The 16,214-nt window shown below is 48.6% G+C and overlaps 4 protein-coding genes across 7 annotated transcripts in view; 2 read left to right on the forward strand and 2 right to left on the reverse strand.

The window, feature by feature from the left end:
- Nxf1 (nuclear RNA export factor 1) overlaps positions 1-1,387 on the forward strand; it is a 14,965-nt gene extending 13,578 nt beyond the window's left edge. Inside the window, exons 20-21 of the mRNA XM_021198542.2 lie at positions 751-811; positions 1,052-1,387. Coding sequence (XP_021054201.1) covers positions 751-811; positions 1,052-1,090 — 100 coding nt within the window. The 3' untranslated portion in view covers positions 1,091-1,387. The remainder of the gene's footprint in view (positions 1-750; positions 812-1,051) is intronic.
- Positions 1,388-1,408: 21 nt separating this feature from the next.
- Positions 1,409-3,310, forward strand: Tmem223 (transmembrane protein 223). The gene is made up of 2 exons (XM_021212665.2): positions 1,409-1,793; positions 2,901-3,310. Exons 1-2 carry the CDS (start codon positions 1,487-1,489, stop codon positions 3,191-3,193), a joined length of 600 nt encoding a protein of 199 aa, XP_021068324.1. The 5' UTR covers positions 1,409-1,486; the 3' UTR covers positions 3,194-3,310.
- A 73-nt stretch (positions 3,311-3,383) lies between these two features.
- Positions 3,384-5,322, reverse strand: Tmem179b (transmembrane protein 179B). Its single transcript, XM_021196038.2, has 5 exons — positions 5,196-5,322; positions 4,388-4,575; positions 4,174-4,308; positions 3,925-4,003; positions 3,384-3,731 (listed from the first exon to the last, which is right to left on the reverse strand). The coding sequence occupies exons 1-5, from the start codon at positions 5,289-5,291 to the stop codon at positions 3,570-3,572; spliced, it is 660 nt and encodes a 219-aa protein (XP_021051697.1). The 5' UTR covers positions 5,292-5,322; the 3' UTR covers positions 3,384-3,569.
- Positions 3,384-15,808, reverse strand: Taf6l (TATA-box binding protein associated factor 6 like). Of its 4 annotated transcripts, XR_003843011.1 has the most exons (16): positions 15,688-15,793; positions 14,304-14,360; positions 13,069-13,228; positions 12,551-12,637; positions 11,799-11,949; positions 11,611-11,661; positions 11,214-11,308; positions 9,721-9,795; positions 9,379-9,599; positions 8,960-9,092; positions 6,246-6,374; positions 5,196-6,151; positions 4,388-4,505; positions 4,174-4,308; positions 3,925-4,003; positions 3,384-3,731 (listed from the first exon to the last, which is right to left on the reverse strand). XR_003843011.1 is itself a non-coding variant. In XM_029534019.1 (12 exons), exons 2-12 carry the CDS (start codon positions 14,309-14,311, stop codon positions 5,390-5,392), a joined length of 1,872 nt encoding a protein of 623 aa, XP_029389879.1. In that variant the 5' UTR covers positions 14,312-14,360; positions 15,746-15,808; the 3' UTR covers positions 5,371-5,389. The 4 variants fall into 4 exon arrangements, 3 of the variants coding, with proteins under 3 accessions (XP_029389879.1, XP_029389958.1, XP_029389913.1); XM_029534019.1 differs by lacking the exons at positions 3,384-3,731; positions 3,925-4,003; positions 4,174-4,308; positions 4,388-4,505 and having other exon boundaries at positions 5,371-6,151; positions 15,746-15,808; XM_029534098.1 differs by lacking the exons at positions 3,384-3,731; positions 3,925-4,003; positions 4,174-4,308; positions 4,388-4,505; positions 14,304-14,360 and having other exon boundaries at positions 5,371-6,151; positions 15,746-15,759.
- Positions 15,809-16,214: the final 406 nt, after the last annotated feature.

The following is a 16,214-nucleotide window of genomic DNA, read 5'->3' on the forward strand; positions in this document are numbered from 1 at the left end:
GTAGCTCTGGTTGTCCTGGAACTCACTCTGTAGACCAGGCTGGCCTCGAACTCAGAAATCCACCTGCCTCTGCCTCCCAAGTGCTGGGACAGGTGATGGTTTTGAAACATGGTCTTACTGTGTATTTGTCTGGCCTTGAACTCAGAGCTCTGCTTGCCTCTTCCTCTAAAGTGCTGTGATGAAAGGCATGAGCCATCAGTACTGGCTGCCAAGTTTTGTTGTTGTTGTTTTGTTTGGTCTTTTTGATGTTTTGTCATTCATTTTGAGACAGGGTCTCACTAAGTTGTCAAAACTGGGCTTCAACTCTTTACCAAGTCCTCGATTCTAGTAAATCCTGCGCATTCCAGGGGAGCCAGGACTATAGGTGCATGCCTAGTACCAAAGTCTCTTTATTTATGGTTCTGTCACTTTTGAGGCAGGGTCTCTCCTGTGCCTTTGCTGCTTGGAAGTCACTTTGTAGTCCAGGTTTGCCTCAAACTCACAGAGATACCCACCTGCTTCAGCCTCTCCAGAGTGATAGAATTAAAAGCCTGAACTGCTTTGCCCAGCTGGAATGTAGTTTTTAAACCGTGTAAATCCTTCCAGTGTCAAACTGCACATTGGTTATTTTTGGTAAACATTTTATGTTTCATTTGTACAAGTGGTGCAACCCTGTGTAAACTTAATGAAAAACATTAGTGACTTTCTGAGTTGGATTCTGGTGACTGCATTTTGGTTCTCATGTGGCTTTCTATTTTAATCATACTCCAGGTGCCTTCAAGACAATAACTGGGACTACACCAGATCTGCTCAGGCCTTCACTCATCTCAAGGTAAAGTATAGGAATTTTTTTGTAGCTGAAAATGGATCTCTTGAGCCTTTAAAAAGGGTTAGATGAAGGCTAGGTGTGGTGATGCTTGCCTTTTAATCCAGCATTTGGGAGGCAGATCTCTGAGTTTGAATTTTGCCTGGTCTACATAGAGAATGCCAGGACCGCCAGGGAGTCACAGGAGCTGGGCAGGGAACGTGGGAAAGAGGTGCCTGGTTCTACTTACATTTTATCTTTCTGCAGACCAAGGGAGAGATTCCAGAAGTAGCGTTTATGAAATGATCACAAGAAAAGTCCCCTGTAAATAGCCCCTGGATAATATTGTCTGGCTGTCATCTGCCGTCTCCTGTCCAGCCCAAGGCCACCCTGTAACTGTGACTGAGGAGGAAGGGCTGCTTCATCCTCCTCTCCTACCTTCTGGAAGACTTAGAGAAGACTTCTGGAAGATTGAGCCTCATGGTGCCAGGAAGCCAAAGCTTACTTTGTAGAGCTGACACTAAACTACCCGAAGGACTTAGGTGCTCTGTGTACTTAACCCCATGATTCCCTTTACTTTTTAAGATAAAGAGTGATATTGTAGTTTGTGTCCCATTACTGGCTTGTTTCCCTCAATGCAGGAGGGGTGGGTAAGTGCGCCCGAGATAGGAAGTCCCGCCCCGGAGACGGAAGTGCGCCGCCATGGTGGCGTCTCGGCCGCCGCGGTGTGTCAGCCGCCTTTTGTCCACCCTGTGGTCCCAAAATGTGCCCCAGTATTTGCAAAATGGGGTTCCACGGGATGTGCTGCTTTTCCAGCACGAACGGGGCCGCTTCTTTCCCATCCTTGGACTGTTCTGTGCGGGTCAGGGCATCTTCTGGACCTCCCTGGCTGTTGCAGCCTTGTCCAGACCTCTGAGCCGAATACCTGCGGAGGCTTCCAACCGGGGCTACCTGGACCTGCGCTCCGCACTCTGGCGCTACGGGCTAGCTGTTGGTTGCGGCACGATGGGTAAGCGCTTGGGCTCCAGATTGCTGTGGGGCGGTAAGAAAAACGCTCACTTAGCAAAAAGGGGTTTCCAAAAAAGTAAGTGGGACACACGTTATGGGTGTGGTGTAATTAAGTCCCTGAATGCCTTGCACCCTCACCCTGCATACTGTAGGCCAAGATCTGCCCCTCACACTAGCCAGGAGCAGGCTTTTGAAGCCACGAACGCAATTTTTCCGTTTAACAGTAGAGCTGGCCATCTATAAAAATGTCGATGGGGTGGGGAACGTGGTTCAATTTGGTTTCTTTTTTTTTTCTTTCTAAGATTTGTTATTTTAATGTAAGTACACAGCAGCTATCTTCAGACACACCAGAAGAGGGCATCAGATCTCCTTACAGATGGTTGTGAGCCACCATGTGGTTGCTGGGATTTGTACTCAGGACCTTCGGAAGAGCAGTCGGGTGCTCTTACCCTCTGAGCCATCTCACCAGCCCTCAGTTTAGTTTCTAAGAGTGCTTGCCTAGTATGCATGAGGTCTAGGGTTTAGCCCCCAACACTGCTTAAACATATATAATGACATCCAGATGTAATCTGGATTTGGATAGAAGATCATAAATTAAAAGTTGTTGAACATAGCAAGCTTGCAGCCGGCGTAGAATAATAGACCCTGTCTTTTTGTCCTTCAAGACACAGTCTCTGTGTAGCTCTGGCTGCCCTGGAACTCTCCCTGTAGACCAGCCTGGGTCAGAGATCCAACTGCTTCTGCCTCCCTAGTGATGGTGTGCACCACCACTGCCTAGCTACCTCTCTTTTAAGGGAAAGAAAAAAAAAAAAAAGGCCGGGCGTGGTGGCGCACGCCTTTAGTCCTAGCACACAGGAGGCAGAGGCAGAGAGAGGCAGGCGGATTTTTGAGTTTGAGGCCAGCCTGGTCTACAAAGTGAGTTCCAGGACAGCCAGGGCTACACAGAGAAACCCCGTCTCAAAAAGAAGAAAAGAAAAGAAAATGGATTTAGGAACACAGAGTTTTAGAGTATAATTGCTCAAAACTGTTAACTTCCATTACAGTGATTTGACTCAACTTTAAGGGGGGGGGTCTGTATAACCTTTTACCCCAATTTGCTTCCCTGCAGGAGTCTTGGTGCTTGGTGCTGGTCTCCTCTACTCACTCCGATCTGTGCGGTCAGTCATGCTCCTTGCAGGAGGGCAGCAGGTGACATTGACCACTTATGCCCCCTTTGGCTTGGGTACCCGATTCACAGTTCCCTTGAACCAGATTTCCTGCATGGCTCACAGAGGTGAAGTTCCTGCTATGCTGCCTCTGAAAATCAAAGGCCGGCACTTCTACTTCCTTTTGGACAAAGCTGGACACTTTCCCAACACTCAACTCTTTGATAACACTGTGGGTGTCTACCGGAGCCTGTGAAAAATGGCTTACCCTTCTCAGACAATGCAAAACCCTTAGGGATGAGGAGACTACCAGGACAATAAAAAGGTGCCCAGAATTCACTAACAGCCAATAAATCTCTTCCAAAAGGCTTGATACATGCCTACCTAAGCCATCATTCTGTCCTCTCTCCCACATATTTGTTTCACATCAAGAAATCCATGCCATGATGAAGAAAAGTAATATATTATTTTGGTACAAAAAAGCTTAAGGAGAAAAAGCATACGTGGCCTATTTGAATGTTTCCCTCCTGGAGGGAAAACTGAGGTTTCTAATATAAACAAGGCTGTACAGAGGCAGGATTAAAAGCACTTGGGCATGGAGGTTCTGGTTGCAGAAAGCACTTGAGTATTCTTCAGGAGTGAGACTGGTGGTGCCCAACAAGAGCATCGGTCTCAGAGCTCCACTCTTGGTCACCCCTCTCCTGGGGCTGGTATGATGTGGCTTTAAACTTGCACTGCATGACCTGGAGCATCAAAGCCAGACACCACAATATCAGATTCACCCAAGAAGAGGTCTGTGAAAGAGAACAGGAGTATGAGGTGGGAAGCTGTCTCCAATCCAATACTACTCACACAACATTGTCTGATGAGACTAAGGTGACAACCCCCATAGCTACTTTGAGCTTGTGACAAGTACAGCCAAGCACATTACATGGTGAACACTCTTAAGCTACAGTTGCTTAATCTTAGCATATCCCTGTGTCTCACTTCAGCATTGTGTAGGTTGGAGTAAAACTGCACAGCAGTTCCTGGAGGTGTCCATGAGATTTTCTGGGCTTCAGAGCAGCTGTGAGGTTAAAGAAACAAGTCATGAGAAAGAGGGGACATGCTCTAAGCACAACTGTGTCCTTAGAGACGAGGGCCAAAAGAAGGGGATAAAGTAGGAACTTAAATGTCCCCTACAGAAGGATAGTCCCTGTCCCCTACAGAAGGATAGTTCCCTCCCTCTCCCATTACCTAATTGTAATGTTCAAGGAGATGATGGAATTGCAGAAAAAATTGGTGCCAAATCGAAGTATACAGGCAGACACTAAGATCAGGAAGATGGCTGTAGCTGAGATGACCAAAGCAATTCGCAGCCCTATAGAACCTCTGAGGAAGAGAGAACGAGCTTTGTGGCTGGGGTGGGACTCATCTCACCTTGGCCCCTGGTCATCAGTAGGGCAATCACCTGTGGGAGTCCTCGATGCAGCTGCTGTAGACCCAGAAGAAGAGAAGCAGAAGGCAGTAGAGTGCCAGGATGCCTGAAGCCCCAGCCACAAAGTAGCAGAGGGAAGGGGCTGAGGGACCTAACAAGGCCAGAGAGGAGCCATTGAGTGCAGCCACACCATACAAGGGACAGTTACCACCAAAGGAGCCCTGTGGAGAGAAACTGTTATAGTCCATTTCAGTTCAGTACCTGAGATGCAGGTTCCTGTTCACAAGTTGAGGTGAATGGGGAGACTGATGGATCTGCTGCGAACAAAATCTCAGGGCTCAGAAGGATCAGAATTCAAAGGGTTATAAATATAAGGAACCCAAAAAAAATCACAAGTTTTGCCTTTCTCTGTGAGCAATAGTTCTAAGTAAACGCTGACTTTGTGCGTCCTTTAACAAGAAACTCTTCTAATCTGTAAAAGTAGGTGTTTTAGACTCCTATAGTGATTCAAAGTACTCACCAAGACTACCCAGCAGCAATCAAGACTCAAATGTACATAGCTGTATGTTTCCTCACTTCACATACTGTGTTACAGTCACGATCTTCTCTGCTACACTAAGTTTTGTCTTTTTCCACAAATGTTCCTATTACTGGATGGATGCAGAGACGGCCTGTGTGCCTCAAAACCCTAGTAGCGTATGAAGCTGGACTGGAAGCTTGTCCAGTTCCTTTGGGGAGGAAACTTTGGAACGTTCTAGCCCCTAGTCCGGTGTAGTCACCCCGTCCAACCCCCTATGCAAGCCTGCCGGACCCCAAGGCCAGCCCACCCCCGCAGCCACACCTGGGTCCGGGTCAGCGCCGCGGCCGCCAGAGCCCCGCACAGGAAGGCGGCAGTGAAGAGCAAGAGCTCAACTCGCTGCAACCAGGACAGCGCCATGGCGCCCAGGCTACCAGGAAGCCAACCGCCCAAGCCCCGCCCACGAGCACAGACACGTCACTTCCAGGTGTGGCTTTATTCTCCGAGGCGCCGCAGCCTCACAGTGGCAGGTACAGCGAGTAATCGGAGAGCGCCCAGCGGCGGGCCGGGCGGCCGGTCCGGCCGATCATGGGCAGCTTCTGCACGTAGCGGGACGCGGGGCTGGGCCCATAGGGTGCAGGAAAAGCAGTTTGAAAGAGGCGCCCGCGGCAGCGCCGCCCGGCCTGACGCCCTGCAATTATAAACCGGAAGTGTGGGGCGCCACGGGGCGCGAAGCGGCTCTTCTGGAAGACGTCTCGCGTTCCCGCGCCGGGGCCCTGCTGACGAGGAGCGCCCCGCGCCCGGTGTACGCGCGGCAGCGGCCTACTCTCCGAGGCCGCGTTGGCGGCGGCGAGAGTCCCACCGCACGGGCTTTCGTCACCCTGAGGGCTGACCACGGCGCTGGCAGTCAGCTGCGGCATTTTCCGCACCGAATCCGGGGCAGCCGCAGGTTCCTTCTTGTCTCCGGGTGGTCGCGGGGCGGTGGGAGCAGGCTGGCCAGTGCCAAAGCGAGTGGCCAAGCTGTCACCAAAGAAGGAGTATAGCTCACGGTAGATGTCTGCCAGGGTCAAGGAAGAAGGGTCCTCTGGTCCCGCAACCCCTGACGGCGGCGGGAGACCAGACCCAAAACCTGTTTCGGAGCTGCCCCCGGGGGGAGACTCTTGTAGGAGAAGACTGTCCCAAGGCAGGTCCTCCGCAGGACGGAACCCTCTCCCGCCGAGGCCACCGCGGTTGGGCTCTGCTGCCTGAGCTTTCATCTTCAGTAGTCGTTCTACAGCCACCTATAAACAGAGCTAAGAGGAACCTGGGCCCAGGCGCCATCGCAAAGTAAATCTGCTAAGCTGCAGGAAAGAGAAGGTGGGACTGGCAACTCACCAGAATAGCTCCATACACTTTGTGCCCGTCCGCTTTGACCTGGGCATTGGATACGGAGTAGTCATCCAGCACTGCCTGCAAGTTTGTCCAGTAAGTAGGCAGATGTGGGTAGAGGACTCGCTCCACTGCCTGGAATGCAAAGGAATGCAGTCAAGCATCCTTGTTCCAAATGCCCTCTTCTGTGCCCTATTCCACAAAAGATCCACTCAAGTTTTGACAGGACTCAGTCCTCTATTCCCTTCTTTTCCCTTATTGAGATATCCCACGTCTCTGGGATCTAAGCTTTTGGTAAGCATAAGGGATCAAAACATACAAACACATGCAATATAAAAAAGCCCCATTACTGACATTTACTATAAGCTATTTAGGCATAATTAAATCATTACCACACTGAAATTGTTTGCAGACTGCTAGTAAACACAATCAGTAAGAAAGTGGTGTTCTCATTAATTAGAGTTGAGTTCAGACCACACACATAAAAACAATACTGGGAGCCCAGACTGGGCCTTGAATTCATGAGAATTCCCTTTCATTTCCCAAACTCTGGGATTATATAGGCAGTGTACTACCACATATGACTTCGTACAGTTTTAAACTGTGTAATCACCTGGGGGCAAAACATGCCTAACAAAGACAATGAATGACATTAGAGATGGGTTTGACATATAAGGTAGACTAGGGTCACTCATCCAGAGCATAAACATTTGAAAATGCTTTCCAAACTCCTGGGGAAAATGTTGAAAGAAATAGGGATTATATTTTAAATAACTCTGAAAGACATCAAAACATCCTGCTAGGATTTACAGACATTACTATACTCAGAAAAGCTATCTTAGCGGCAGCCATCCTCCAGACGATTGTTCCAGAGTCAATACCATGAGCCTTCTTGCCCACCAATGTCGGACTTCCTCCAAGCTATGAGACAATCAAAAAGGGTGACTGACCTGGGGGAACTCCTCAACAACTCAGCTGTTGTGAGGACCACTGTGATCACCACACCCAGAGAGTTCTGTGTCTGGCCATGTGATCTAGTCCCTGTTCAATACACTCTTCTTCAACACCTGCTGCCTGGGCTTCATTGCCTATGCCTACTCTGTGAAGTCCAGGGACAGGAAGATGGTGGGCGATGTGACTGGAGCCCAGGCCTTCGCCTCCACTGTCAAGTGCCTGAATATCAACTCTATGATCTTCAGCATCTTTATGGATCTGCATCATTATTTTCTCTACCACTTCTGTGATAGCCTTTCATTTTCACAAAGAGGGCCACATTTGGATCTAGCTGCTCTGTATTCCACTATTCACTTCTGGCCTTCCCCTTAGCCTGAGGCCTTGACCCTTTACCCTATGCATATGCAAATGTTACCTTCACACATCAGTCCACAGTGGATTCAATAAAGTGCACTTGGTGGATAAAAAGCAAAGCTATCTTAACAGTAAAGTAGGTAGACTTTGAGGTCCGGGTCTGTAACTCTAGCAGTCAGGAGCTTGGTTCCAAATCTGAGGCCAGCCTGGGCCTTCACTTTAAGTCCCTGTTTTTGTTTTTGTTTTTTAAAAAGCCAAGCATGGTGGCTCAAGCCTTTAATACCAGCAGTGAAGGGTAGGGGGTTAGGGGCTAAGGAAGATTTCCCTGTGTAACTGGAACTCGCTCTGTAGGACAGGACAGCCTCAAACTCAGAGATCTGCCTGCTTCTGCTGGGATTAAGGTCGTATGGCAAAACACTTTTGTTTTTTGTTTTATTTTTTTTTGGGGGGGGGGGTTGGTTTGTCGCTTTTATTTTTAGATGTTTTTTCTCACTCCTTCTTTAAAACCCCTCTCCCACCTTATGGCTGCCTACCCTTCCCTGTTTAGCTCAAATGACATGGCTTTTTTTTCTTCTTTCCTTCAACCTCCACCTCTGGGCAGCTTCTTAGATTTACAACTTGCCAGTCCTAAGATGTTTTCTTTTAAACTCTACTAAAATTGTCCCTGAGCTTAAAACACACACACATACCAACTATATTTCTGCATACCAACAAGGATCAACCCTAAGAAGACACCACTATAGCAGCATCACCGCAGAAATAAACTGTGTTGGTTCTCCTTAGAACAATTATGAAAGCACCCTAAGATTGTGAGGATTTAAAAAAAATGGAAATATGACACAGTCAAGATCACCTGACATTTCCCTATATATATAAAACATATATATATATATATATGTTTTATATATATATAAAATGAAACAAATAGAATTATTCCAATTAAAGAGTGGCTCAGTAGACATAGTCACATTAACAGAATTAAGACACATAATCAGCTAATGATTTCTATGGATGCTAAGTTCCTATCTGCTATAAAATATACAACAGAAACTGATGCTATGTGGTGCCTAAAGCAGAAGGATCACAAACTGATGAAGGCCAGTAAGGGTTATAAAACAAAGCACTGTCTCAAATAAATGAAAATCAAAAGAGAAAAGGAGAGAAACAAAGAAACTGATGGTATTTCCTAACATGGTGTTATGAAATGGGCAGGAATTTTTAAAAAGAAAATGTTCTGAAGGGAAAACATTTGCATATAGTCAAGGAAGGTATACAATAATCAGGGCCTAAGGCAAGGTCTCAACATGGGAGAATCAAACACACACCACTTTTACAATAAAATACACATGAATGACAGTTTTGTAACACTTATAGCCACTCTCAAAGATCTGTGGGAAAGCCAGAGTCCTCACCTTCCAGCCTAGAGCGTGCAGCCCTACCACTGCCCCATAGTGAGAACAGAGAGGCCGAACAGGGTCTGTCAGGACCTTCTGCAGGGAGAGCAGAATCTGCTGATAGAGGCCACTTACAAGGTCTCCATGAGTCCTGGGGGAGCAAGTCAGGAAAGAGAGTGAAGTACCACACACAGAGTTGAACATTTGTAGACATCTCTGAGACAGGCTGCCAGGTGTGACTGGCCCAGGATCCAAGGGACAAAAGACTAATATCTTGCTATATCTATAACTGTACCATGGCATGCCAGCTAGGGGGCTAACGAGAAGTTCCACACTTAACAATCTAAAATCCAAAGGCTTCTTCATACAGCTCACTACCACAACCCAAACAACTGTAGGCTATCCCACCCTCTGCTCAGTCTGAACCCAGTGGCTACCAGAAGATGTGGCTGAGTAGAAGGGCAGCCCCATCTCGCAGAGTCCAGTGGTCATTCAAAGGGTTAATGGAGGCGGCCAATGGCTCCAAGACACAGTAAAGCACGCTGCCCACCAAGGATCGGACATAGGGTCCCAAGCACAGGTGTGGGTTCCGTATCAGGCTCCGTGCCACCTGCAGCAGTCGGTGCAGTTGCTCCAGGTCGTGGCTTACAGATTTTACCTGTTGGTAGGAGTGGATGGCTTATGGAGACATGGAGAGGCAAGAGCTTGCGATTCTGATAGCATCTGCTATGTGCCCTAAACAGAGAAGGGTCATCTTCGCTAGAGAATTGATCACTTACCCCACTGACCACATAAACAAAGTAAGGCAGGAGTGCTGCAATCTTGGAGTTTGTCTGCAGGTCCTGGAGGGCAACCTGAAAGGAACCACCTCAATAAAGGAGAAGCTACCACTCTGGAGGCTAGGTTAGGATCCATGTTAATGTTCATGCCCTGATTCAGAAATTCTGAGCCAGGCGTGATGTCGCACACCTTTAATCCCAGCACTTGGGAGGCAGAGACAGGTGGATTTCTGAGTTCGAGGCCAGCCTGGTCTACAGAGTGAGTTCCAGGACAGCCAGGGCTACAAAGAGAAACCCTGTCTAGAAAAAAAAAAAAAAAAAAAGTTAAAAAGCAGCTAGGCGATGATAGCACATTCCATTAATCCCTGCATTCAGGAGGCAAAGGAAGAGGATCTCTTTGAGCTCAAGGTCAGCCTGGTCTACAGAGCAACTTTTAGGACAACCAAGAAACAAACAAACAAACAAAAAACTGTCCTGAAAAGAACAAACAAACCGAAAAAAGCAAACAGCTGGGCAGCTAGCACTCTAGGGAAGGAGGCAGCCAGATCTCTTGAGTTCATGGTCAGCTGAGCCCGAATACAGAGTTCCAGGCAAACCTACATAGAGTGCATAAACTGCTATGACTTGGACCCTTCTCTAGATAAGGATCTGAAAGTGAAGAGGGGCTTAGCTCCCAGGCCCCACAGCTGCTAGCTACAGGTGACCAAGAAGCAAAGCAAGAGGTAAGTTTTTGTTTCCCTGGGTTCTGCTGTATACCGAGACAGGGACTTACAAAGTAGGCTAACTTCGCACTTGCCATCTGCCAGCCAGTGCGAATATTATAGGCCACCACTCCTGCTTCCAAGTGCTGGGACTCCAATCCAGACTTCTGCACATGCTGGTCAATGCAAGGGGCAGCCTACCAGTCAAGTTCTGGGGACAGCAATGGATGCTGGCAATGGTCCTAGTTTTTTAAACAAAGTAACAGCAGCTAGAAATGTGAAGATGGAATGTCTAAACTGCACACAGAAAGGTAACCTGATTGAGCCAACAGCAGCCCTCATCTGGCCACGGACAGAAGAGAGACCATGGGTGGTATCCAGAGGTTCAACCAATAGCAGTGGCTACCAGCCCAGGAACTAAGTCTGTAGAACATGCCAGGCTGAGCACCTAGGGGCACCTGGCCTGGACCTCTATTTTTTTCTCCTTTCCTTACCAGATCCAGATAAATACCTCAACTGGTTCCAGATCAATGGACACCCAGAAAAAGGAATGCAACTGAAGGTGTGGGAACACAATCATTAGAAGCCCACGGCCCAAGAAAGGGTTTCTACTCTTCTAATATAAAGGAGTCAGGACTGGCATAGCAGGAGACCACTCAGAGCACACATACCACTGAAGAACAGGTTCCCCCATCGTAACTAGTTCACCTATGGAGGACAGGAACCAGATAGCTGAAAATATCTCAAGTTTTAAAACTTTCACTTTATGCCTAGTCAGGCTCACTCTTTCACCTTCATCAGCTGTGGATCATCACCCAGTACAGCCCGTGTCACTTGCTGGTAGTATTTGAGCAGGTCATCTGTCAGTGAAGACACTGCACTGGGCACTGTGAGGAGACAGGAAGGAAGTAGTCAAAGATGGAGGCCTAGCCTTCTGGAGGCTGCTGCCCTCCGACCAGAACTCCACCCACCCACAAGGAATCCATGTAAGCAGAGCAAGCAGGCACAGGCTCCTGCTACACTCTGATCAGGTAGGTCCCATGGGTCTCAGCTCCATCTACTCCCACCCACCCTCTGCCTCACAGATTCCTGCTCCAGTCTCAAGCTTCCCCTGGATCAGCCTCAAGCTCTCTGACGCTCTGCTCAGCCTACGCTCTTCCAGACAGCCTTACTATCCACACTGCCTTACCTGATCCCTGAGGCGCCAGGTTTCCTTTGCCATCCAGATAGGAGACATGAACTAGAATCAGATGGTACAGATGAATGTCAGCTGGGGTTTTACCCCTCCAAATTCTGCCCTACCTGAAAGTTGGCCCATCAGCACCACTCAGACCACCCAGTTCCTGACCTAACCCCAGGAAGGAGCCTCGCAGCCACCTCTGACAGCTGTCTCTGCACAGCCCTTGGGGATGTTGGTGGCCAGTGCCAGCTCCACCAGGTTCACTTCTCGATCCTCTGGGAAGTAGAGTTCACCCTCCCTTGCAGGGCGCAAGGGCAATGCCTCCTGGGACCCATAGCCACACACAGCCTGAGGAGAAAGAGAATTGACAAGCAGGGTGAATTCAGTGAAGGAAAGAGCCAGGATTCGGCTCTCCTGATCCAGAGCATAAAGCCTTCACTGGAGGGGAGTCTACACGTCCCCAGAAGCCAGAGATGCCTGGGGATCTGAGCTGTCTGTCTGTGGTTCACTGGGTCAAGGTTCTAGGTTGTCTTACCTCCCATAACTGTAAGGGGTCTATACCCCTCTGCTAAGGTGCCAGTCTCTCCCATTCACACCCAAACAATTCTCAAGACATACTACCCTTCCTCCTTCAACTCCTTGCCCCAGATCTATACCAAGACAGGTCAACATCCCCAAGTTTCTTCAGGCTCTCTCCTTACCCAGCATGCCTTTTCATTTCATCAAGCTCATTTTCCTCAGCATGTTTTAAGACCTGGCTCAAGCTCTACCTCTTCTTTGAAACTTTCCCCAACCTCCAGGAACCCATGGGCCTCTCCACTCTTTGGGCCCAGCACCTGGTCTGCTGCACTAGGTGTTTGTCCCTACGTCTCATCACACTACCATCCCTGATCTGAACAGGAGAGGAGGCTTCACATCCCCTGGGCCCTTGATGGCCATACCCACTGACCTCCACACTGCTCCACCTGAGAGCCCTGTTGAAGTCCTCCACAGTCAGCTTCCTTCGTTTGGTGTGTTTCATGAACTGAGAGCTATTCTGGGAGGGGAGGAACAGAATCCAGAATCAGAGGGCAGGGAGCAAACGTGAGAACCCCCAAGGGAAATGGGTTAGACTGAAAAGACAGAGAACCCCACACCAGCAATCAGAAAGCCTGTGTTTCCAACTCAGTTTTTGTACACCTTCTGCATGTCATGTTCTCGCCGTGTGCCTCAGTGACTCATGGGCAGAGTGTCACTATCTATCCTGACGAGGCAGCAGGACACTGTGAGGAAGTGTCATGAGAAAGTGCCCAGTAAGTGTTTTCTAGACACCTCACTGGCTAGAAAGAGACTCTAAAAGGCACAGGCCTACACTGTCTTCTGACCTCAAAGTACACGGTACCTGACACACATTTGTTGTTGAGCGTGCCAGTGTGGGAAGAGGTAACGGAGAGATCAGAGGGAGGAGGGGGACTGAGAGCAGCACACCTGTGTGGCCTCTCGGAGACGGTAGCACACATCTTCAGCGAGCAGAGCGGCCACTTCGTCACTCAGCTCTAGACCTGTGCTCTCTGCCATGAGCCGGACCGACTCCCGAGGGATCTCCACAAACCTCCTCTCCTCTCGTTCTGACATGGCCCCAGTGGAGCTGCAAGTGGAAAAGCATGGTTGAAAATCTGCCCAGTATCTGGGACTCCTCCAAGGGTGAGGCAAGCAAAACCATCTCAAACCATGCCCGCTCATCTCAACCATGCCCGCTCATCTCAACCATGCCCACTCATCTCAACCATGCCTGCTCATCTTGCTTTATAAGACACAAAGACAGAGCCCAGAGGCTCAGCATAGCACAACCCTAGTCCAAGATGACACACCCAGGAATGCTCCCAGGACTCCAGCAAGGGTTCCTCATTCTTTATCTCCAGAACCAGTGAGCAACCTATGTAGCCCACATGGCCATCCTCCCAATGATTCCTGTTGCTTTTGTAATAAAGATACTGGCCCATGATGGGAAGGCTATGCTTGTGCCTTTCCAGCATCTGTCTGCAAAACCTTACTTTCTGCTCCTGTGTTCTAGACTTCCACCCATGCCCACCTCTATTTTCTTATTTCAGGCCATTCTATTTCTTCTGTTTTGACACTGCCCCTTCTTTGTTCTCTCCAAATCTCTTTGACTCAGTGACCCATCACCTACTCCCTCCTTAGATCCCCGTTTGAATGTCAGGGAGGCCTTCCCAGGATGTATAACTGTCCTTGTCATTTGTCTTCAGCTATGAGGCAGGAGGATAAATAATAGTTGAAAGTCCACCTCAACTAGGAAGTGAGTTCAAGGTTACCCTAACAACTAGGCTATCTCAAAATAAAATGTAAAAAGAAGGCTAGAGCCGGGCAGTGGTAGCACATACCTTTAATCCCAGCACTTGGGATGCAAAGGCAGGTGAATCTCTGAGTTCAAGGCCAGCTTAGTCTACAGGGTAAGTTCCAGGACAGTCTGGGATACACAGACAAACCCTATCCTGAAAGAAAAAAAAAGGCTGGAGATACAGCTCAGTAACTGAGTTTTCCTAATATGTATGACACCTTAGGTTGGAACAGTCTATAACTACCCAACACAGCTCTTTACCATCAATTCCACTCTTTTTTACAGGGGTGCTGGGGGATCAGCATGCAGCTTCCCAGTAGACTGTAAGTTGCACAACAGCAAAGACCATGGTTTGTACGCTCACCTTTGCATCCCAGGCCTCCAGCAGGGTCAGCACATACTATGCCCTCATTAACACTTGCTGGGAAAAAAAAAAAAAAGGATAGCTGTTCTTTGGTTTCTAGACAATGTCTAGTCAGTCCTAGAACTCTCTAGACCCGGCTGACCTCCAATTCACAGAGATCTTTTTGCCTCTGCCCCCCAACCCACCCGGGTGCTGGAATTAAGGACATGGATCATTACTTCTGGCCATGAATAGTTTTTTTTTTGTTTGTTTTGTTTTGTTTTGTTTTTAAGATTTATTCACTTTTATGCGCATTGGTGTTTTGCCTGCATGTATATGTCTGTGTGAGGGTGCCAGGTCCCCTGGAACTGGAGTTACAGACAGGTGTGACCTGCTATGAGGGTGCAGAGAATTGAACCTGGGTCCTCCAGGAGACTAGTCAACTGCTCAGCCATCTATCCAGCACAGCTATTTTCCTTTCTTTCTTTCCTTTTTTTTTTTTTTTTTTTTTTTCTTTTTTTTTTTTTTTTTTTTTTTTTTTTTTTGAGACAGGGTTTCTCTGTGTAGCCCTGGCGGTCCTGAAACTCACTCTGTAGACCAGGCTGGCCTCGAACTCAGAAATCCACCTGCCTCTGCCTCCCAAGTGCCGGGATTAAAGGCGTGCGCCACCACACCCGGCTCACAGCTATTTTTCTAAACACATAAATGCCCGTGGCCCCCAGGTGGTAGCATTATATGACCTCATCTTATCCTCACTAACAATGATATATAATTGTACACATTTGTCTGTTTCACAAAGCTGAGGAAGTTTTAGCTCAGGGAGATTACCTGAACTGTCCAAGACCAAACACTAAGCACTGAGTAATTAGATTGCAGGTTCTCAAACACTGTTGTAATTGGACTCAGGATAATATATTCAGGAGAAGTAGGCTTGTGTTTGAACTAGGCCTGGCTTTGTAGCCCAAAGATTTAAAGTCCCACCACTAGACTCACCACTGGATGAGTACACTGCAGTGTCCCCATTTGTAAAATGGAAGCATTCAGTGTTGCACAAGTGGAAAGCCAGAAGGGAGTTTCTATTATGTAGCCCTGTCTTAAGATCTCACAAAATCCGGTCTGTGACCAAGGTCTCCTATTCCTTAGTCTCCTGTCCTGCACACCCTCAATTCCAAGTCCTCCTGACCAGGAGGCATGGGAACCGATCTCCAAGAGCTTCTAGGTTGTGCATCCTCCCACCCACCTTCCTCCATCCCAGCTCCAAAGGGTGTGGGGTCGAGTGAGGAGGTCAAGGGTTACAGAACTTGTGTCACGTGCTCGGCGAAGGGGGCGGGGTCCCGAGGGCTCCGAGGCTGGTGAGCAGCCCACCGCGGGAAGCGATCCCTGGGTCCTGGCAGGACCTGCTCACCTGCAGACTCCGGGGTTGGGAAGGCGCCTGCTGGGAAAGGACGGCCGCTTCTACTCACCGGCTCACAGTAATTCCCTCTCTCGGCGCCCAGGCTCCGCCCTCCATACGCGGAGCAAATCCGTGGCCGTCTCCTGAGTTTTCCGCCCACCAAAGAGGCGTTCCATCTCAAGATTGGCCAGTGTGTAAGTGCGGGTAAAGGCACTAAGGCGTCGTTGGTCACGTGAGTGGCGCTTCTTAAAGCAACAGCTCTTTTTGGTTGGCTAACAGGTGTGTGTGTTTCCTGGCTTACACTGAATTAGGGCTCACCGCATAAAACAAACTGGCCTTGAACTAATAGGCCTTCATTTACTTCCAGACTGCTGGGATAAAAGGTGTGTACCTACGGCTTTCCAGTTTCTAATCTTAAAAAAAAAAAGTTTAATTCTGTGTGTGTGCTTGTACTTGCAAATAAGAGAACAACTTTTGAGTGCCTGGCAGTGGTGGCGCACGCCTTTAATCCCAGCACTCAGGAGGCACAGGCAGGTGGA

Source organism: Mus pahari, chromosome 1 (genome assembly GCF_900095145.1).
Source record: "Mus pahari chromosome 1, PAHARI_EIJ_v1.1, whole genome shotgun sequence".
NCBI classification, from domain to species: domain Eukaryota; kingdom Metazoa; phylum Chordata; class Mammalia; order Rodentia; family Muridae; genus Mus; species Mus pahari.

Excerpts from the sequence above, each read along its gene's own strand:
- Tmem179b (XM_021196038.2), bottom strand. The coding sequence starts at position 5,291 with ATGGCGCTGTCCTGGTTGCAGCGAGTTGAGCTCTTGCTCTTCACTGCC. Across the intron at positions 4,576-5,195 it reads CGGCGCTGACCCGGACCCAG|GGCTCCTTTGGTGGTAACTG; the intron begins GTGTGGCTGCGG and ends TTCTCTCCACAG. Across the intron at positions 4,004-4,173 it reads TCCTTGAACATTACAATTAG|CTGCTCTGAAGCCCAGAAAA; the intron begins GTAATGGGAGAG and ends TTAACCTCACAG.
- Tmem223 (XM_021212665.2), top strand. The coding sequence starts at position 1,487 with ATGGTGGCGTCTCGGCCGCCGCGGTGTGTCAGCCGCCTTTTGTCCACC. Across the intron at positions 1,794-2,900 it reads TGTTGGTTGCGGCACGATGG|GAGTCTTGGTGCTTGGTGCT; the intron begins GTAAGCGCTTGG and ends GCTTCCCTGCAG.
- Taf6l (XM_029534019.1), bottom strand. Across the intron at positions 11,950-12,550 it reads TCAGGTGGAGCAGTGTGGAG|GCTGTGTGTGGCTATGGGTC; the intron begins GTCAGTGGGTAT and ends CTTTCTCCTCAG. Across the intron at positions 9,600-9,720 it reads TTGTTTATGTGGTCAGTGGG|GTAAAATCTGTAAGCCACGA; the intron begins GTAAGTGATCAA and ends TCCTACCAACAG.